This window comes from Limanda limanda, chromosome 1 (genome assembly GCF_963576545.1).
Source record: "Limanda limanda chromosome 1, fLimLim1.1, whole genome shotgun sequence".
NCBI classification, from domain to species: domain Eukaryota; kingdom Metazoa; phylum Chordata; class Actinopteri; order Pleuronectiformes; family Pleuronectidae; genus Limanda; species Limanda limanda.
This window is the reverse complement of record NC_083636.1, coordinates 31,365,106-31,387,890: the sequence shown is the minus strand read 5'-3', so window position 1 is coordinate 31,387,890 and position 22,785 is coordinate 31,365,106. Positions and strand designations below refer to the sequence as shown.

Here is a 22,785-nt window from a genome sequence, read left to right as displayed (position 1 = left end):
ACAAAGTCACTTCTAAATTCAAAGTGAAATATTACACAGGCAGGAAATCCATCCCTTTTAAATCAATCTCTACCTCATAAGACCCTGCCCCATTACCTAATGTAACTTCACATCATGGTTATTATCAAACACACACAGCTCTCAATGACGCCATTGTTATTAGACTGCCGGTTGAGGGGAAATTATTGCTTATCTTCAAGGCTGCAGTAGTTGTTATTTTCAGTCAGAATTAAGACCAGTATGAATCGAGTTAACATCTGAGTATTGTTCATTTGTTATTCTGTTCTGCTCAATGCAGAAGCTAAATGAAAGTTATAAATCAAATGACAGAAAAATAAGCATGACTCCTCTGTGCCAATGATCCACTAAATTGTGCCAATAAAATTGCAAATACAACTTAGCCCTGACAATAGGCAAGGGTTAAGTTTAACTGGATGAAAAACATCATAATAACTAATAACACATTTTTGCGATAAAAACAAAGTAAAGGTTATAGTGATGGGAATGTTATCAGTTGATACAGAGTTGACAGTGAATCTTGTGAATTTTGACCTGATGATGGCGCTATCAAAGGTGAGCAAGAAAGCAATCCAACTAATGATTGCCAGTACCAAATGTCATGTAAATCCATTAAATATATGGGATTTTTCACTTAAGTCACAGTCATAGTAGCTGTAGAGATAAAACCAACAAAGTCACTATGAAACATCATCTAAGAAATTACGTGACAAACCAGAGAATTACTTCAGGATACAAGGTAATCACCAAATTAGAGTCATTGACTGGGGACCATGAATATCTGTAAAACATCCATCCAGTTAATTCATTCTGCGAACCAATAGACAAGCATTCTATACTATCAGTGTTGCTAAAAATGACAAATGAGTCTAAATCTTTGTTAAATTGTTTTAAAATCTGCTTTTCCATTTCACCTGTTCCGCCTGCAACTTGGTGCTTGAACATGTAAAGACTTCAGTGGTCTGTTGAGACAGCAGAGAAGGCAGCTGAGGTGGGAGGTTATTCCATCGGAGAATATATGCTTCAGTGCAGACACAGAAATGTGGACTTCTCTTCTAGCCAACAGAGACAGGCACAATGTGCTATTTACTTATTTACTTGCATAACACTGAATGAAATATGACATCAGGGCTTCAGGCCAAAGCCTTAGCCAAACACGCAGATACACACACACACCAAACTCGTGATGATTATCCAGAAATGCACATGGGGAAACATGCTGTACAGACAATAAATAAACACACTCTCCTGATAATCTCACACAAATCAAAATATATGCTCAAAGTGCTTTCATCCAAACCAAATCTAAAACCATTGTAACATAAACATGTCCAACACATGAGAACATTCCACAGACTAACAACAGTTTTAAATAATCTACAAACATAATAAAACGCTATTGTTACGTGTGGCCAGGAGGTGGGGCTCTGTGTGAGAATGTGTGTGTGTTTGTGTCTCTCTCCACCTTTCTCTCTCTCTCCACGCAGCCAGTCCTCAGGTGAGACTCATCACCTCGTCAGCTGGAGCTGACTTAAGGAGGCTGTGAATTTCTTTCTCTCTCTCTTCTTCCATGCAGGTGAACGGGTGAGGAGACCGAGGCTCCGTTTTCCCCCATGCCAGAAGTCCTTTTGAGCTTTTGTTATGTTGGTAGTTGGTTCGGGGGTTCCCGGTAGTCCTGTTTTCGGATAACCTTTTTCTTTCATTTAGGTAGTGGGTTATTTAGGCAGACTTAGTTCGGGGGTGAACACTGACTTCGACGGCCGATGGCTGGCTCAGTGTTCCCCTCTCTTTTGTTTGTTTTGGCCGGGAACCTCCAACCCTTTTGGTTTGTTGCCTTTCTAAATATTTGTTTGTTTCAACCAATAAACATTTGTTATTATTTAGTGGCAACAGTTGTTTCTGATTCGTTTATTTGATGTGTTCCGGGCCTCACGAGCCATTTCTTATAGGTCCGTAACATATTTGGGGGCTCGTCCGAGATCACATGTTGGGTCTTCAGTGTTTCTGTTGATTCCAACTGTGAGTGCCGTGTCTATTGTGATAGGCCGTGTCTAGTTGATTTTGTGGTGTGACTTGGTCGTCACTGACAGAGTTTGTTGGCTTGGACTTCATAGTGTGGTTGCCAGTGTTTTTTCGGCCGGCACGTTTGTGCACCATGGTTTTCTTTTTGGTGCTGCTGTGTTTTGCCCTCTTGGGTGGTATTTTTGAGGGAGTAGGTTGGTGAGCGGTCTGTTTTTTTTGTTTTTTTTCCTCTCGCCCTGGTCTGATCAGTGTGGCCAGTCTCGTCATGGCGTTTAGTGCTGAGGAGTTTGTTGCTCATCCGACGATGGAGCAGTTCTGTTCTTGCACTAAAGAGCAGTTAATTTCTCTGGCCAGTTTTCTTAAAGTTACGGTGACTAAGCAGATGAAGAAGCAGGCTATAAAAACTGAGCTGCTGTCTGTGTTGTATAAAGAGGGTCTTTTGAGTGAAGCGGTCATGAAGGGGGTGGAGTCACGGTCAGATGTGGATGAAGCGGCTCGTCTCAGGGGATTGGAGCTGCAGATTGAGTTGCGCCGTCTGGATCTGAGGGAGAAGGAGCTGTTGGGTGAACTGGAGGTGCGGAAGCTGGAGGAAGAGACAAAGAGGCAGGTGCATCTGAAGGAGCTGGAGTTACAGCATGCACCTCCTTCTCCTCCCCCTCCTGCCGCCAGTAGTTTTGATATAGGTAGATGCATCCGTTTCGTTCCGTCTTTTAATGATAAAGATGTTGACAAATATTTCACCCTGTTTGAACGTGTAGCTGAGACCCTGGAGTGGCCTAGGCAGTTTTGGCCGTTGCTTTTACAATGTGTGTTCACGGGAAAGGCCCAGGATGCCTACGCGTCTTTGGAGTCTGGTATGAGCCTGAATTATGATCATGTCAAAGAGGCGGTGCTGAGGGCCTACGAGTTAGTGCCCGAGGCATATCGCCAGAGGTACCGTCGTCTCAAGAAGTCGTATGAGAAGACATACGTGGAGTTTGGTCATGAGAAGGGAGTGTTATTTGATCGTTGGTGTCGCTCTATGAAGGTTTCTGATTTCGCTGGCTTGCGTGAGTTGATGTTGCTGGAAGACTTTAAAAATTGTTTGCCTGAACGAATTGTGACACACATTAATGACCGTAACGTGCTAGAAATTTCTAGGGCTGCGGTACTTGCTGATGAATACGTTTTGACTCATAGGGACAGTTATGATAAGCCACAGTCCTCCCTGGGTCGCAGCTTCTCTGCGCCCAGGCCCCCTGTGACGCGTAGGGAGAGTGGAGGGGGTAAGGAGAGTGACAGGGTTTGTTCCTTTTGCAAGAAGCGTGGCCATACAGTTAATTACTGTTTTGCTTTGAACAAAAGGGACAAGCCTCCTAAAGCTGTTAATTTGTTAAAAACCGAAAGCTCATTGAGTCAGTCTCCTAGTGCTCCCAGTTCATCTCTCTCACGCTCTCATCCTGGGCAGTCTCCGGAGCTTGATGATGTGTTTTTGCCTTTCGTCATGAAGGGGGCGGTCTCGCTGACTGCGGGAGGCCCGAAAGTCCCTGTCGTTATTCTGAGGGACAGTGCAGCCTCTCAGTCGGTCATTTTGAGTGGAGTGTTGCCTCTGTCTGAGAAATCTTCAACCGACTCGGCTGCGTTAGTCCGTGGGTTTGGGATGCAGTTTGTGGGGATTCCTTTGCACACCATTCACCTGGACTCGGAGTTGGTTACGGGGCCTGTTATTGTCGGTGTCAGTGATGAGTTTCCTGTCGGGGGGGTGTCTTTCATCCTGGGGAATGATTTAGCGGGGGGGAAGGTCCTGCTTAATCCTGAAGTAACAGCTGTTCCCCGGTCTGGATGTTCAGATGAGTTGGTGAGAAAGTTCCCAGGGGTGTTTTCTGTCTGCGCCATTACCCGTGCCATGGCAGCAAAGCAACGTCAGCTGCAGCCTGAGTCCGGTGATGAGGAAGTAGAATTGAGTGACAGTTTTATGGCTGGGGACGGTTCGTCGGTGTTGCCAGCCCTTCCCTCCCCAGACCCGGTTTCTCTTCCTTCCCCAGACCCGGTTTCTCTTCCCTCCCCAGGCCCGGTTCCTTTTCCCCCGCCATCTCCCCTTTCTATATTGGACAGTTCAGATGTTAAATTGTCCATGTCACGTGAACAGCTTATTATCGAACAGCAGCGTGATTCCACGCTGGTTTCTCTTTTTGCGGCTGTGGGTTTGAATGATGATGATGGGGGTGGGTCTCCCAGGTATTTCTTGAAGGACGGGGTGCTGATGCGTGCGTGGCTGCCACCACGTTTGGGTTTTCAAGAGGATTGGGGGGTTGTGAAGCAAGTTGTAGTTCCACAGCTGTTTCGACCAGAAGTTTTGAAGCTGGCCCATGATAATCCTCTGGCTGGCCATCTTGGGGTAAATAAGACATATGATAGAGTGTTGCGTTGTTTTTTTTGGCCGGGTCTTAAAGCCGATGTGCGTCAGCACTGTAGGACCTGCCATGTCTGTCAACTCTCTGGTAAGCCCAATCAAACCATTCCCCCGTTTCCACTCTATCCGATTCCTGTTGTAGGGGAGCCTTTCGAACATGTTATCGTAGACTGTGTAGGGCCTCTTCCCCGTACAAAGGCGGGTCATCAGTTTCTCCTGACCATTATGTGCGTTAACACTCGTTTTCCTGAGGCTATTCCTCTGCGGAGGATCACCGCCCCTGCAGTCATTAAAGCGTTGACTAAGTTTTTTTCTTTGTTTGGTTTGCCACGGGTGGTGCAGACGGACCAGGGGTCGAATTTTATGTCTAAGGTTTTTGCACAGGTGGTGAAGCAGCTTGACATTTCTCATTGTCATTCCAGCGCGTACCATCCAGAGAGTCAGGGTGCGCTTGAGCGGTTTCACCAGACCCTAAAATCTATGCTGCGCACTTACTGCCTCGAGTATGGTAAGGATTGGGATGAGGGTGTCCACCTGCTTCTCTTTGCTGTGCGTGAGGTGGTACAGGAGTCGCTGGGTTTCAGTCCTGCTGAGCTTGTGTTTGCCCATACGGTGCGCGGTCCGCTTAAGTTGCTACATGAAAAATGGGTTGGTAGTGCAGAACCACAGAATCTGCTGGACTATGTGTGTGATTTTCGTTCAAAACTTCATCGTGCTTGTGAGCTGGCTAAACAGAGCATGGTTGTTGCCCAGGGCAAGATGAAGCGTTGGTTCGACAAAGATGCGCAGAGCCGTAGCTTCAGCCCAGGGGACAAAGTGTTGGTGCTGTTGCCCATTCCTGGCTCATCGTTACAGGCACGTTACAGTGGGCCATATGTTGTCCGGGAGAAGGTTGGCGCTCGTGACTATGTGGTCGCGACCCCGGACCGCAGGAGGCGAAGTCGGCTTTGTCATGTCAACATGTTGAAGCCCTATCTGGAGCGAGGGTCTGTTTCACCCTCCCCTGTTGTATTGAAATCTGTTGTGGCGCTGTCCGGTGCTGAAGTGATTGATCAGGGTGAGGCGGCTGTGGCGCTGTCCGGTGCCGATTTGCCGGAGTCTGAGGAATTGGATTTTGATGGTGATGTCGTTGCCTTGTCCAGTGCTGTTGTTCATGGGCGTTTGAAGAACTCTGAACTGCTGGTTAATCTTGATGGTTGTGTTTCGCATCTGCCTCCGTCTCAGGGTGAGGATGTGGTCCGTTTGATTGGTTCACATATGTCACTGTTCTCTGATGTGCCCTCTCAGACCCAGGTGCTGCAACATGATGTTGAAGTAGGAGATTCGTTGCCGATTAAACAACATGCCTACAGAGTTAATCCAGAAAAACGTGCACGCTTGCAGAAGCAGGTGGACTACATGTTGGGCCACGGTATTGCTGAACCCAGCTGTAGTCCCTGGAGTTCTCCCTGTCTGCTGGCTATGAAATCTGATGGTTCAGACCGGTTCTGTACAGACTTTAGGAAAGTGAATGGAGTCACTAGGCCTGATTGTTATCCTCTTCCCCGAGTTGAGGATTGTGTGGATAATGTTGGCGGTGCCAAGTATGTAACCAAACTTGACCTGTTAAAGGGATATTGGCAGGTGCCACAGACTCCTCGGGCGAAAGAAATTTCTGCTTTCCTTCAGTACACTGTGATGCCGTTTGGCATGCGTAATGCGCCAGCAACTTTTCAGCGGCTGGTGAATGTTGTGTTGTCTGGTCTTTCTGGTTGTGAGGCATATTTGGACGACATTGTTGTGTATTCTGGGTCCTGGGACGAGCACATTCAGCAGCTGTATTCTGTGTTTGGGCGTTTGCGTGACGCCAATCTTACTTTAAACCTTGTTAAGTGCGAGTTTGGCCAGGCGACAGTGACCTATTTGGGCAAAGTGGTTGGTCGGGGCCAAGTCAGGCCGGTGCACTCCAAGGTGGAGGCTATTCTTTCTTTCCCTGTCCCTCGTTCACGGCGGGAATTGCGCCGGTTTCTGGGGATGGCGGGCTACTACCGTAGTTTTTGTAAGAACTTTTCTGCGGTAGCTGCTTCCCTCACTGACTTGTTGAGCCCGAAGGTGTGTTTTCGCTGGACTGAGGGCTGTCAGCGTGCTTTTGACTGTATTAAGGCTTTGTTGACTACGGCCCCAGTCCTGTGTGCCCCTGTGTTTGATCGTCCATTTAAACTGTCTGTTGATGCCAGTGATGCGGGTGCTGGTGCTGTTCTGCTTCAGGAGGGGGGGGACGGGGTTGAACATCCCGTCTCTTACTTCTCCAAGAAGTTCAACAAACACCAGCGCGTGTACTCTACTATTGAGAAGGAGGCGTTGGCCTTGGTCCTGGCGCTGAGCCACTTTGAAGTTTATGTGGGTTCCGCGAGTTCGCCAACTGTTGTGTATACGGACCACAATCCTTTAGTTTTTGTGAATCAGATGCGGAACACTAACCAGAGGTTAATGCGCTGGGCGCTCTTCCTGCAGTCCTTTAACGTGATCATTCGGCATGTGAAGGGGCGGGACAACGTCCTGGCCGACACGTTGTCACGGTGTTAGGTCTTGTGAATGTGTTTTTTTTTCCTTCCTCCCTGGTCTTCACGTTTGCCCCCGGCTATTCACAAGCTCTGGGTGGGGGTGTTACGTGTGGCCAGGAGGTGGGGCTCTGTGTGAGAATGTGTGTGTGTTTGTGTCTCTCTCCACCTTTCTCTCTCTCTCCACGCAGCCAGTCCTCAGGTGAGACTCATCACCTCGTCAGCTGGAGCTGACTTAAGGAGGCTGTGAATTTCTTTCTCTCTCTCTTCTTCCATGCAGGTGAACGGGTGAGGAGACCGAGGCTCCGTTTTCCCCCATGCCAGAAGTCCTTTTGAGCTTTTGTTATGTTGGTAGTTGGTTCGGGGGTTCCCGGTAGTCCTGTTTTCGGATAACCTTTTTCTTTCATTTAGGTAGTGGGTTATTTAGGCAGACTTAGTTCGGGGGTGAACACTGACTTCGACGGCCGATGGCTGGCTCAGTGTTCCCCTCTCTTTTGTTTGTTTTGGCCGGGAACCTCCAACCCTTTTGGTTTGTTGCCTTTCTAAATATTTGTTTGTTTCAACCAATAAACATTTGTTATTATTTAGTGGCAACAGTTGTTTCTGATTCGTTTATTTGATGTGTTCCGGGCCTCACGAGCCATTTCTTATAGGTCCGTAACAGCTATCCCTCAAATTAATCCTTTCTGTAGAGGGAGAGGAGAGGAGAGGAGAGGAGAGGAGAGGAGAGGAGAGGAGAGGAGAGGAGAGGAGAGGAGAGGAGAGGAGAGGAGAGGAGAGGAGAGAGGAGGTCCAAAATGTTCTGAGTCACTGAGGTGATAATCCCCCCACAGATGCTCAGACAGCAGAGTGTATAAGAGCAAGACAGGAAGAGACATCCTATCTCCCCAGACATTAAACTGGCGACAGATATCAAGCACTGCTTTGCTTTGCCAGTGAGCGGTGTTTGGTTCCGGGGGAAAACCCAGGCCATCTGTGAAAGTGGATGTGCAGACATGAGTGGTTTTGAATGCTACCAACATGAGGATTGTCATTTGGAAGCAAACATTGAGGGAGCGTACAGTGTTGTGTCTATTCAGAGAACTGTGTGTGGATTTACAGAATTATATAGCATTTTTCAGGTCCTAAAGATTCCAAGTTTGCTGTGGAGTTCAAGGGTTTTTTATTCATTTATCCAACATAGCTGGGAAACCGTGGATTAAATACATTTCTATACTGCATGTAAATAAAGCAAAACTATGGTGTCATCAACCCACCATGATGTCCCCCAATGATTTGTGTGCCCTTTTAAAGCCTCAAGTTTGGCATTTTGTCAAGATCCATCTTGGATTTTGGAACCAGCAAGACTGACTTAGGCCATCAAGGACACTGCCCAATGACATTGTTTACTAACATTATAAATCATGGGAGAGTTTTCTCAGAGAATTCTATAGAAACTGACTCCTTTTCGCAACCAGTGTAGCCGCCCTCTGGTGGTCATTCAAAATAATTCAGGTTTCAAGCACTTGGCATACAGTCTATAGGTGTAATGCAATCTAACATCTGCCTGTCATGAAGGGATATTAGAGATCCTGAATTATTTCCCCATGATTGAAGATAAGTTGAAGTTGCCTTGTGATTTGCGGTAAATGAGCAAAAACATTCAACTTTAAACTGATATTCCAGTGATTTGCAGTTGGGCAACTAATGAGAGAGAGGTCAGTGGTTGGATGAGATATAATAAGTTTTACTCCCTAGTTTGCATTAAGCTCCAAAAATGCTGGATCCCACGTTTATTTCTTCAGGACTTAACAAAGCTCCTCTTTCACCACCAAGAACATTACAAAACTGTTTTCTACAGCCTGAGTCGTACTGACCACGATGGGTCAACTGACCTTCATGGAGCAGTTGCTTTTGACGTCCTGAATATTTGTTCACCAATCAAACATGCAAACTCATATGTACCGTCACTTTAGAACAAAGCCCTGTGTAATGGTGAGATGTTCTTGTTTATATACTCTGTCAATCCCAAATGACTGAGCGCAAACGAGTGTACGAGACAGAGAAAGAAAACAAGTGTTGTTTCTAAGCTCTGAGAATAAGGGAGCTTGTGTCTTTGTTGGTCTGCGTGTGTGTGTGTATAAGGGAGGCGGCTGCAGACAGACAGGCTCTAGGGGATTACAGAACAGGACAGGGCACCATAACTCATCGAGCTGATCACTGGCTACAGACAGACAGGCTGGGTTGAATGCTGATGGCTCACTGATAGGAATCTGCCACCAGCAACCGACAAAGAACATTTATCTGCAAAGGGAAACCCAGCCCTATTCGCACACTCAAACAAACATGTGTTCAGTCTAATAAACACACACAACACACACACACACTCTGTTAACTTAACTCATCACTTTCATCTACGCTGTCATGCCTGTCTGCATGACTCGCACTTTTTTTTCTCTGTTCGAACACAATTCTTAGCCTTTGGCTCCAAGGAAAAACGTAAACAACTGACACTTTCAAGTCTCTATTTTGACAGTCTGGGTAATTTGATCTCAAAAGAATCATTTATGAGACCATTTTTAACTCACCAGCTTCACTGTGGGGATTGTGGTGACATCACTGGGACATATTGCAAAAGCAGCGATCAAATAATAAAAAACAACTTTTCAGTAAGGACGACTAGATAATTAAAAGGACACAAAAGAAGAACATGCGTTTCTCTAGCACAATATTAGGCAGATTTTTGTCAATTATTTTTTGTTGACCTGCTCAACAATAATTTCACACTAAATAGGCTATAACCTGGTTGACGTTGCTTAATTTTAAGGAGTCACAAGCCGAACAAGGTTGGGAACTCTCTGGAAGAAAAACGCAAAGTCATGGGAGATGGGAGATATAACAGTAATATGAATCATAGTGTGACAATTATGAATATCAACCGACATACAATATTTGCTCGGCCCTTATGCAAAGATGATTGCTTCCAAACGGCCTATTAATGTTTTCAAAGAGAAATTAACAAAATACTGATGCTAGATCAAAGTAAAGAGAACTTAAAGCCTTAAAATTAATAGAACTCAACAAAAAGCTCACTACGTCAGCCTAGGAGGATATTTATTTGTCTGCATTTGTCTGACTGCTAGTCAGCAAAATTATTCTAAAACTACTGGCTGGATTACCACCAAACTTTGAAGGCTGCGGTATGGGTCAGGGAAGAGCCTATTCAATTATGGTGATGATCAGGAGGCAGATCCAGGAATTTTGTTTCACTTTCTTTTACATTGTGAGATACGGCTTTGCAACATTTTGCTTCAAATATGAACTGATATTGTTGAGTGTATGTGTTTGTGTAATTCTGTGCAGAGCTAAATACAAATCTGGACCAAGTTGATTTAAATGTGGTTTTATAAGGGTGTAGGCTTTTTCAGCTACTGTGTGGTAACAAATTGGCCGAGAAACCTACAACTACCACCAATGTGGAGCTGAGAGACTTCATGTGGCCCTTGGCTATAAGGCTTGTTTTATTTTAAGGGCACAGTTTGGCCCTGGGCGGAGGTATGCGCTCCACTGAGTGCAATTCTATTTATACAGGAACTTGTGTCCCAAGACCTCGGCAAGTAAGTTGGTGAGAAATTGTTGACTCAGAATCAATATAAAAAGGTTATAAACATATGTTCTGGGTTGTAAAAATAAACAAATGGCATAATTTTCATTAATCTTTCACGTTTTGTTGTGTTTTAGTCGTGTGAGGTTTTGCGCTCTCGTACTTGCAACCCCGGATGCCAGGCCATAGAGCAGGCCCCCCTCAGCCTTGGGCTCAAAGACGTGGGTTGATTGAGGTGGACACTTCTCCTGCCTGATGAAGTTATAGAGAAGGGTCTTCACCAGTCGACTGGTTAGAGACAAACTGGGGAAAATGAAAAAGAATTTTCAATAGCTAGGACGAAAAGATATCAACACTTATCAAGAAGATCCAAAGGTGTCAATCTGAGACTCTTACCTGTAATTCTGAAATATCTGAAATATCAATGTTTTTGGAGTTATACACAGCCAATTATACCCTATTTTGCTAATGTAGAAGTCTTTCTTCAGCTAAGTGGTAATTAATCCAAAGTGCTCTCGTGATGCTGGTATGCTGTAAAGGGTCTGTAATCATATAGCGCTTTTTTAGTCTTGATGACCACTCAAAGCGCTTCACAGTTGTGAAAGCCCTCAAAGAAAATAGCATCTATTCTTTCTGCCCACATCTTGAGACTGCACTAATAGACTTCACGATGAATGTTGTGTCAGCAACACCTATCTGCATTTATTCATATTCAAGATAGCAGTGAACACAGGGAAATTGAGTTTGAGGTACAGGTGAACATAAGAAGTTTAGCTACATTCTTGACAGTTAATATGTGACAGATTCAAAACTGAAGCTAGAATTACCATATACATACACAAACATGTGTGTCTCTTACCATCTCCCCTTCATGATGTGCTGGTAGATGATTCCATCTCGGAGGATGTCTTTGTGGAAGAGCTGATAGGAGAAGAAGACCAGCAGCGTGGTCACTGCTTCAAACAGGATGCTATAGGTGATGTCCCTACAGGGAAAGAAAGAGACAGAGGCAAGTTAAGATAATGTAAATACATTTATATCTCTTATATCACTTCTTCATAGCTATATATACACAATCAGGTGATAATTGTGGCCGAACAGACACCTCTTTATGATACATTGCATTTTGAGCAGGTAAGATACAGCGGTGAAATCACAGCAGCGACATCTTTACTGTTGTGCACCAATATCAACTTATGAAGTAATGTGAGTTAATGTGATTGCCAAGTGGAAATGGCAGAGCTTAATAACGATGTTGCTCCAGTGACGCATTTTTGTTAAAGTGAAAGATCCCCTTCACACATGTTATAAAAATTGTTTGCTTGGCATAACACTTTGGTCTTTCTTAAATTATTCCATTTAACAGCTTAATTTTTCTCAAAAATGCCTTCATTGAGAAGCTCTGGTAAGTTTAAGTATGAAAATATTTTGAATCTAAAATGTTTTAACTGCAGGACACAAAAAGTCTCCCACTTCTTTGAAAAGTCCACTCTGGTGTGTGTGACCTTGGAGGATTCAACTTTCAACATCCTACTTATGCAAGTTGCAAACTGGAAGGCAAACTAGTTTCCAAACTAGGGATGTTGTCACAAAATCACACTAAGCAAATATCTTAAAATCAAATTTATGGTCAGGATATGAATGTGAAAACAGCTTTTTAATGTCAAACTCTGCACAAAGTTAAAGTGGAAAAAGGTTAAACACATATCTGAGTGGAGCGGGAATCAAACTTTTACCTTTATCCTGCAGCATAAACACATTGATCGCAAAAACCTTTAACTCAAGTGACTCAAAACAAAGAAACAAAAAACAAACAAAGTCATTGACTACTATCGTTCTAGTAAAATGAGACCACAAGAGGAAGCCTGCGAGGGATTTGGGTAAACTTTACCACAAGAATTGTAAAGATTCTCATCCAAACCAGGAACATGTAGGGAGGAAATGGGCCGACAGCCACTAAGTGGTGGAGGGAAAAAAAACAGGGGGAGTCTTGCAGCTCGGAACAATGAATAATGTTGGAATAGTGAATGCATTTACACAAGAGCCAGGGTTTGATGTGCAGAGACAACAGGGAGGGAAGGAATGAATGGATGATATGGACAGAGTGAGAGAAGTAGAAGATGCCGTGCAAAGGAAAAAAGCAATTGTCATATTTCTGCGAACTTGTCTCGACACTGCAGAGGTGGTTTCCTCTACGGAGATGTACACACTGCATCTTTGTCTCTGTGTGTCAGCGTGAGTGGCAGGATGGGAATAATTCTTCCATTGATATGAGCACACTGCAATATTCACTCAGAGTGTGTTAGTGTGCACACCACCCATGAGACTTAAGGCAGATTTTTCAGTCAATACTGAATGTTCCCTCCACTCCCACTCAATGGCAATGCTCCTAATCCAGCGTTCATTTCAAGCCTTATCTCTGCTGCTACACACCCAACACTTTCTGTCTTTGTTTTTTATTTCATTTAGCCTTATCCCCTCTTTTTTGTCCTGTTGCTCACCGTATTTGCCGGCTCAGAGTTTAAGCACGTTAGTCGGGCATGTTCCATAATGGATTTCATCTTTTCTTGGTTAGGGAACCAAGGAGTGGATGAGCAGGCAGAGCACAGAAAGAAAACAACCCATACAGTTTTCGCAAGAACTGCTTTTCATTAAAGGTTTCAATGACTAACATCCTAGATACATAGACAACGAACAAACATTAATCAAAACAAAGGAACCAAACCAGAAGATGAGCTGAGGAGCTACACGAAAATCACCAATACGTTTTTATAAGGCTATTATGTTCATAGGCATTATCAAATCCCTGTGTGGGCAGTGGATATATAATATTTTATGTGTGTGCAAAGCAGACATAAATGAGGTATAAAAACACAAATAGGGGGGATACTTACAGCAGGGGGACTTCAACGATCAAGTGAACAAGGTTGGACAACAACTCCTCAAGGAGGTCCTCACTACCTGTTTCTTCACAAAGAGATGAGGGAATTATTACACGAGACACAATCTGATTATAGACATGCACTGAAGTCCAGGCATTTTCCAGAAATTTTCCAGACAGTATGTGAGAAGGCAAATGTCAGAGTAAGTAGCTCGGGATACTTTCTGGAACTGCTTCCTAGTTATATGTCCAGCAAATGTCCAGGTGAGCCCATTGTGAGAATAACACACAATGGACTAGAAGCTAAAGGAGTAAAAATGTCTCAGGATGAAAAAAAGATGCCATACGCAGAAGACACAGACGAAGAAGTCAACTTGGAAACCTATACAGTCTATGCTTGGAAAGGATATTTACTTGAGAGCTTTTGGGGATAAGGGCTGACGCTAGTGTTGATGTGCTGTAAACAAAAACAAAATATGGTGCTTTCCACTGAAGAATTTATATGTCATGTCCTACCTCCTTCATGCTCTACCCAGAAAATGTATGGACCCAATTTGTGGTTTTGTTTTAAAACAGTTTGTGTCTAACAACAGCTTTAACAGTAAACAGTCTCTCTCCGCTCCTTCCAACTCTCACTGTACCAATCCCTCTCTATCCTTTCTATCAGTCCCAATTTCATGATAACTGTGCAGATGAAGGGCATAGAGAGAAATTAGTAAAGGTTTTTAAGATGTTTTTGAGGCTTGCCGTTACTCTGTTTATCTTACTTTCGACTTTCAGAAAGTTGAAATTAGCCTTGTGTAATTTTTGCAGACAAATTGCCTACACGTAATTTATATAAATTATCCGAAACAATCTGACTGTTTAATTAGGGACTTAGCTCAGGCTTAATGTTTAAAGCCAAAGAATATGATGTTCAGTCAGTGGTTTCAGATTTGGACTTTTATTAACAGAGTCTCTCAGAGACAGCTGATCCAGGTCAGTAGCCAGGGGCACTGGTGCGCAATTAAAAAGTCAATTTGATAACTCTCTTTAGGTATGAAGGGAAGTGTTACACATGTGACCCTTGTGAGAACATTTTAATAACTCACACCTCATGAGTCTAATGTGAGTCAAATACTTTTTTAGAAGATTTCTCAGCTGACTTGATTTAAAGCACTTTCTTTTTACATCACCTGTTTGCCATATCATCAGTAAAAAAAAGAAAGATGTTCACTGAGAAGCAGAATTCTTTATGCAGCCTGACACACCTTGCTATGACAAACCATAGTGTGTTAAGCTCACCTCCACAGGAGCCTGGTGCCCTCTCCTGGTAGGAGAACTGTAGGTGCAGCTCTTCTTCACTCATCTCCCTGATGAACACCTTGAGCAGGCAACGGATCATGAACAGGGCATTGTGCGCCTGCCAGATAAATAGCTGACTGTCGGAAGAGACACAAAACAAGAACATCACATCATTCAAGGTCAAATATAGGACTGTGACAGAAATAGAGGCATTCTGATGGATTTGCAGAGGTGAATATGTGCTATTGGTATATGTCCTCTCTTTGCAAATGGAATCTTGGCTGACCGAGTATGTTCTTTAGGGATATGTTGGTTCGAATGTACACTGTTATATATATAGAGTCATCTTAAGCTGACTTCAGACTAAAGGAGTTAAAAAAAAAAAAACTGATTTTAAAATTGAGTTTCATCACGAACATAAGATCTTCTGATTTTCTTCTCTAGAATCTTAAACACCAGATTAGAAAATAATGGTGCATCATACAATACAGGATACTATTAAGATTACTGCTCCAGGGGGAGTCACGCACCACATCATTTCTCTCATGTGACCTCATGGGGAAACAGATATGAAAAAAACGGGGGAAATGGGTGGATGAGGAAATGGTCAGAGACGCAGTCAACACACTCGTAATCTATTCTTCTGCTGAAATTTTATTTCGCACTTCTGTCAACAGTATCTGTCAAATCTGTCAACAGTAGTGTGCAAGTTGAGGTTAGCCTCGGAATGTTTCCCATTTCTTGGCGGCACCGTTAGTTGCTCTGTTTATCTCATAGGCTGTTGTGGCCGATTTAAAATTCCTAAATATATCGAAAATGTTTGATAATTATCGGGGCAGCCGTCCAAGGTTCCAGACCAGATTTCTCCTCCGATTCTCCGGGGGTGGCCCAATCAGGATAAAATTGGCCTGAAATTCCTTTAGTGTGAGAGCCCAGCTTTAGTGTTGTACAGTATACTGTAAATTGGTAAAAAGAGACTGGGATTGTGTCCTTGTGAGGTTTGCCTATTGAAACTAGAATCTGGACTCTGACAGCTGTGAAAGTGGCATTTTGTACAAGGAAGGAGGTAATTTTCCTCATACTAGTTAAGTAGCCATCAGGATTTAACAATGTAACCAGCAGACCATACTGTGTACTGTATGAGAGTCGAAGTAGGGATGCTTCTCAAGTGATGATACTACCTTTACTTCACTAAAAGCTTGAGTTACAATATATCATATGCACCTGCTTCTTCAGCAAAATAACCAAAATATATAAGTTCAGGTCAGATTGTTCTCGTAAAACTAAACAAAAAATAATGTCTTTCTCATAACTGCAACTCAACCTTCACTTTGACAAACAAGAAAGTGGTGCAAACAGTTAAAAGTCACCAAAGTTCTAATGATACTGCTTTAATGATACTTCACATGGGACAGATCCAAAATTGGGGAAAAGTTGGTGAGAAACAAACGTAGGGGAAAAAGAAAATGATTGGAACCATCCAGTGCGAGCCACAATGTTTCACAACCACCAAACAACCAACACAGGAGTGTGTAATCACTTTCACAAATTGATTATTTGCACATGGCAATTATGTTACATCCAGAAAATGTAGGTTTGTTTCTGGGACAAAACCTGCTTTGAAACATAGAGGAAAACAGATAGGATCGGCTTGGGAGGGATAACTCCAAACCTCTAATGATGTTTGATAGAGAATGAAGATTTCCCACCACAAGCATTTGGTGACATGGGCAGGCTCAAACTCTGAGAAAATTGAGTTTGGCAGCAAGCTGAGAATAATGCCACATGTGTTGATGGTTATACCTCAGCAGTTTTGTCATGGGAACATCCAACCGTTTCAGCTTTTCCCTGGTTAATAAAAACAGTGATGCCTTGCCTGACTGTGTTCAAACATTAACTGGCATGTTAAGGGCCTATTATAACCAACACAGTCATCTGACGTCGCTCAGGTTCCCATACTCACTCTTGGCATTCTGTTGAGATCTTCAGCTCTTTGGTTCTTCCCAGGAAGATTCTCACGAGCGCGCCAAAGTTGCCTGTTCTGGGATTGTTTTCAACTTGGAAAAAAGACAGGAGAAGACAACTTACAAACAAGCTTTACATAAGCTACGTAACATCATATGATACATATCTCGAATATATCATTTAAAAGGCAGATTCATATTATAGCCAACATACTAAAGAGCTTTGCCAGGGGGATGACAGCTTCCTCCAGCAACTTAGAGTCTCCACTGTTAACATGAAACAAGAAGAGAGGAGAGAGAAAATTAGAGCATGCTTTTAAGATATGCAATTGAAATGGATCAGGAAGAGCTACTTGCTTGTATCATCTGCCCTCTACTGGCAATTAACTGAAAATGTATCGAAACTGATATCTAAAACCTCTAATCGACTTAATCTTGCTTATGTCGGTTAATAGTAATCGGGATAGAAGTAGGAAATAATTGTGATATTGATTTGAAGTCATGTTACCCAGTCCTTACTGTCCTAATAGCACTCATATTTTTTGTCATTTGCCACTGTTGCATGTCTGCAGAGATAAGTCATGAAAATCCTGGTGCAAGTCAGAATGAGATGTACAGAGACATGTTAGGATATACTGCATATTTGTATGTCATATATTAACTGGTTTATTGAATAAGTGTCTATGTTTAAGCAAACTAATGTCATCTATACATTTTCACTAACATTCAGTATGGAATCTGTTCTAGGGGACAGCTCTGTCAAATCACACAGTCAACTAATGACTTATTCAACCAAATTAATAAACCAACTGAAAAAGGCAAAGCAGCATAGATTGTGACTCTACTTGTTGCTTAATGCTGTTCAGCTGAACCCTGACTGCAGCCCCTTTCCTGTAGAAAGGATGATGTGTAATAGTGGGGCGGTCTGAGAGCATTGCACTTTACCTGCTGGTGGGACTGATGAAGGTGAAGGAGATGAGCTGGTTCCAGAACGGGTCATTCTCCGATATGGACTCTGTGCCCACCAGGGCCTTGAGGTTTGGGTTTTCGGACAACTCACTGACCTGACTGGTGTTGGCTCCCATCTCTGCTGGCTCCACTCAGCCAGACGCACCACTCTTCACAGTGTTTTCACCAGGCATATGCCAAATCCTGGAGCAGAGGAACTATTTTTAATCTTTGGTGCCTTCAGAAATAATTAACAACCATTAACCAACATTTATGCATTTCTAAAATCATATTACAGAATGTTATGCTTATGAGACTGCATATTTATGTCTCATGAGAGACTATAAATCTGCTTATATTTGACAAAGAGCAATTACTGCTCTCTGTCTGCACACTCAAATATGTGTAATAGGAGGTGTCCTGATGGCCCCAGGGTTAAAGGCTTGATCAAAGAATCACAGTTTCCTCAGTTCAAGTTTGGCTGGAAAAGGACTTAAATTTGTTCTACATCATGAGAGAAGGAGAAATCAAACCCATACCCGCATTTAAAGTTTAAAATGAAACAGCAGCATCAGAGGTGTCTCAACTTCATGGTCAATTTGGAGGATTTAGTTTGTGGCACTGTGTTTTGCATTATATATTCCAGTAGGGCTGGACGATATGGCAAACATTTTTATCGAGACAAAAACTTTCATCAGTTGATGATAAATGTCACATAATTTATATTTCTTGAAGTTAAAAGACTTGTGCTCCTATGTGAAGTAACAAACACTTTTACCTCCTCACTGCGCTTATACAATGCATAGACAATTTATAGATGAGTTATATTGCTATTGCTAATATGTATTTTGCGATATTGTCTTAAGGCCCAGCCCTAGGACCATTATTTGTTCCAAGTTAATCCTCCATCTCTCTCCTCTCATTTCATGTCTGTCTGCACTATCTGATCTCAGGTAAATGCAACAATCACAAAAAAGGTTATAAAGTTGAGTTTTCATTGAAATCGTATAAGAGGTTTTGTTTAAACTATAAGATAAATTTGCAGGATGTGCTGTGTATTACATTATAATAACAGGTGTACTATAATAGTATTAACTAGAAAATTAGATAGAGCAGATAGCTACGCACTAGCAGGCATAAGCACCAGGTCCACATCATAATGTGTGCACCCTATTCATATGAGTAAATGAAAGCTAAGTAATAGAACAACCTGAATGTTTCACCCTTCTTGGAGGCAGGATTTATTACAGGACTGTTGCATTAGATGTACTTTAGTGAACCCAATTAACAAAATAGATTTGTGCTCATCCGGTTCCAAGTGATCCGAGGAGAGGCCAACAGGACAGACTGACACACAGGGAAGCAGGACGTGTGTGTTGTTCTCGTACAATGACACACCTTCGACATACAGGTGTAGCCAGTGAGCCAACATTTACTCAACACAGTGCAGATACCACAAGATGCCAGAAATAACATGCCATTAACTTATTATACCCTTAATGTTAAATAAACATCGTAAGGACTAAACTTCGGTTCCCATGTTGAGTCTACTCTACCTCCTCCTGCTTCTCTTCTTCTGTGTTTCTGCTGCTTCGACCAACTTGACCTGACGTTAGCTAGCGCATCCTGTTTTCAGGGAATAGTCTGCGCCTCCGCACGGTTCTGACAGTTAACACGTAATAGCCGCAGCCCGACCCCGGCGTTAAACACCAGCTGTGTGTGTGTGTGTGTGTGTGAGTCTCGTCGGTGTCTCCTGTTCACCGGTGGTGAGTGGAGTCAGTGTCCGGAGAGAAGCTAACGTCCCCGGCTTGTTTGCAGTCAGCTGGGCGCTCATCTTACCTGTCAGAGACTCGTCCTCCTCCCCCCCCTCGCTCCCTCGCCTCTCACCACCGGTGATAGCGGCTTGTTTCTGCTCAGGCGAGTTGTCGGTTTAGTCCAGTTCGTCCGTGGAGTTCGGTTAACGAGAGTAAACACTTGGAATAGTGTGGAATGTGAAGCTGTTGAGTTGACTCGACACACTCCTGTCCTCCATGTTTTACACGTCGCTACCCCTTGCGTGATGACGCCATCTGCGTCAGTGACGTAGCAGATAGAAATAGGGCTGATAGAGGAGCCCGATCTAAACGTTGCATTTCTACCTGTGCTCACAAGTTCTGTCTTAAAACGTCATTATGTTTATAGAGATTGTCCATCTGGATTATCTGACTAAAACGCTGCTATGACTTTCATTATATTCGAAAATAATCAATATAAATATGCAAAAAGCCAATTAATTTGCCTGATTAATAAAATCCTTACAATTTCAATAGGGCCTCACTGTCTGTCAGTTTATTCAGTGCAGGTTGACTTTAGTTTGCATCTGCCAGCTACTGTTGAACAACAGGCGAGTCAGTAAAAGTCTCAACAAAAACCAACACTACCTTATTTTAATATATCTCATTTGTAACTATTAAATTTGATAGGGAATTTATCTACAATATATATTTACAATGCCATCTCTCCCTTCAGCAGGAGTAGAAAGAATGGAGTATAGATATAAGGTCTGAATTATTTATTTTCTTCCAGTATGGTCATCTTTGCAGAGATGTTTTGTTATATAGCATTTGTAATATTACAAATTGTAACCTTAGTGAATTTCCAATATAAAGTGAGAATGATGGTTGGTGTGGAAGCACAGCAGAGTATGGCAACAATAAATGAGCATCTTTTTTTATTTGAAAGTTTGGTTTTAACAAGTTTGACAAAAGAACATTATTCCATAATTCAATAAAGTGAATGCATATATTATTTAATTAGTAACAGAGAAAATATAACAACCATAAACCAATTTTCTAATTGTAATGTAACAAGAGAGAAAATAAAATCAAACATTCAGACATAAGTTTTGAAGGTTATAAAATCCACTCAATTCAAAGAAGATTGATAAGTTAATTCATATTTCATCTATATTATATTACTGGAATATTTACATTGTTTCCGATGCATTATAAACATTTGAGGATGTCAGTCTGTCTTCTTATCTGCTGCTAACGTTGATCCATTGGCAGTGGCGTCCCCATTGCTTTCAGCCTAAAACGAAAAAGAACATTCCTTAAAAACAATTCATGAAAGAGGGAAACACAGCATTAGTCACAATGTGGTAATGTGAAACCCAAATTAAACCCTCAATATTCAATTTATATATTTTTAATATGATAAAATACACGAGCTGTGTTTAAGTGGAATCATAATTATTCTTGTAGAAAGTCAGATTCTGAAATCACTGCCAGGCAGAAAAGTTTAAATTAAGCTGAAAGCAATACCACAGTATTAAAAGTAAAACATACAATTTGTATCATTAAGTATACAAGGGTATCACAAATGCAAAAAGCCAAGATATAAACCATTAACTTACCTTAAGTGTCCCATTGCCGTTTTCACTAACTTTTTGGTCACTCATGCCCGTCTCTTGGACGGCCTTTTTGGTCCAGAATGTGTTAATGATTGGTGAGATGAAGGGATACAGGTAAGGCTCCAGGAACCTCTTGTAGACCCACAAAAGGACAGGAATCACAATACAGGGAATGCACACCATGACTGTGGCGAAAACAAGCTGGCAAAAGGAGGAACCTGAAACAGAGAAGGAGGATATTAAGAAGGGGACATTTCTTTTGTGTCAATGTGACTGTAAATACAGATGTTACATTGATCATTTCTCAGAGAAGTTGAATAGTTGGCTGCCCACTGCTCTGTGTGTCCTGCACCAGATGGGTTAAAAGCAGAGGTTAAATTTCCCTCCTTGCATGAGTGTGCTTGTGCATGTCTGTGCATGTGTTTGGGACAAATAAATGTATCTTAATCTTAAACATCTTGTATAGATTGTTAAGCCCTATGGCAAAACCAAATTTGGTTGATTAATGACTTTCTACATTCTGTATTGGTCCATGAGGCCACTGTAAATATCAAAGTAGCAGACTGATATTGATAACTGTGAGCATACAAAGAGGTTCTTATAACTAGATAAACAATCTGTGGTAGTAGGTTCACACAAGACGGTTGCAAAATGTTGTGGGTTCGATTTTTTCGGGAAATTAGGTCAGAGACTGTCTCCGGACTGTGGACGGAGACAGTGCAACAGGATCACAATAGGGAAACACTAAATAAACTTTATTAAGAGAACACAAACATTGTCAAATTATCAAAATAGTGTCAATCAATTTTTCGGTTAAATGACTAATCATGTCAGCTCTGACATATTTGTTACTCAAAAATCTTAATTTGTAAAGTAACCAGTGGAAGAAGCAGTTCAACGTAGGAATGGGAAGTAAAATGCTACCCTCTGAAATACAGTGAAGTGTGATGTGGCCTGATGAATGTTTAACTTGAGTTGAATGAAGGATTATTAAACCACAGGATGATACATTTCTAAGATGGTGTGTGTGGTTTCCGGCTGTATAAATGTTTGATAGAGATAAGGACGATCACCGCAGTTTCGACAAATTGTCACATCTGACGTGATAAGCAGCAGAGGTCAAATCGTCACTGGTCAGGTTTACAGTGTTGAAATACGACCTGTTACTGAGTTAACAACCTGTAACTCGAGTGTAAGAAAAAATTAACTATGGTTCCTCAATCCTGCATTAGCACTTTACAAACGTAAAGCAATAACTACCACTGAATTGTATTGTATTGTTAAGCACTGGACATCCTATTCTAGTTGCACTGTTTTTTACTGTATTTAATGTTGTTCTGCATTTTCCATCCACAGACGTATGTTGTGTTTTTATGTGGTGGGGGGGCGAGTGGTTCTCATTAACAACGTAGATCCTTAGTCTGAAACAATCCGAGGCAACTCCTGACGACAGTTCATGTGTTATTACCTCGTTACTGATTAGACAAACAGAGTCGACATGTCAGGCTGCTAGCTAACGTTAGCTTCCGGTCCCTCGGCGGCTAAAGCTACAGCTGTTTGTAGCTAACCTGCCGGCTGGACAACATCTAACCACCCCGGTGACTTTAAATAAGGAGTAATACTAACCTGTGTGATCACAAAACACCGGCGTGGTCACGTTAAATCAGCGATATCGAGCTTTTTCTCAGGTGTTTTTGACGCTGAGGCGAAATCTCCGGAATGTTAGTACGACGCATGCGCTGTGACGTATATCCGTAGAAGA

General features: G+C 42.4%; 2 protein-coding genes across 3 annotated transcripts in view; both read right to left on the bottom strand.

Annotated features, from left to right (window-relative positions):
- Positions 1-19,671, bottom strand: part of dym (dymeclin) — a 52,366-nt gene extending 32,695 nt beyond the window's left edge. The window contains exons 1-8 of one of the 2 annotated variants that reach the window (XM_061067747.1): positions 19,472-19,671; positions 17,630-17,836; positions 16,899-16,951; positions 16,684-16,777; positions 14,721-14,857; positions 13,450-13,522; positions 11,415-11,540; positions 10,719-10,858 (exon numbers count right to left, since the gene is read on the bottom strand). In XM_061067747.1, coding sequence (XP_060923730.1) covers positions 10,719-10,858; positions 11,415-11,540; positions 13,450-13,522; positions 14,721-14,857; positions 16,684-16,777; positions 16,899-16,951; positions 17,630-17,769 — 763 coding nt within the window. In that variant the 5' untranslated portion in view covers positions 17,770-17,836; positions 19,472-19,671. The remainder of the gene's footprint in view (positions 1-10,718; positions 10,859-11,414; positions 11,541-13,449; positions 13,523-14,720; positions 14,858-16,683; positions 16,778-16,898; positions 16,952-17,629; positions 17,837-19,471) is intronic. The other variant, XM_061067757.1, reaches the window with a different exon arrangement.
- Positions 19,672-20,325: 654 nt separating this feature from the next.
- LOC133003015 (UPF0729 protein C18orf32 homolog) lies at positions 20,326-22,765 on the bottom strand. Its single transcript, XM_061072606.1, has 3 exons — positions 22,650-22,765; positions 21,027-21,241; positions 20,326-20,701 (listed from the first exon to the last, which is right to left on the bottom strand). Exons 2-3 carry the CDS (start codon positions 21,204-21,206, stop codon positions 20,636-20,638), a joined length of 246 nt encoding a protein of 81 aa, XP_060928589.1. The 5' UTR covers positions 21,207-21,241; positions 22,650-22,765; the 3' UTR covers positions 20,326-20,635.
- Between the last annotated feature and the right edge of the window lie 20 nt (positions 22,766-22,785).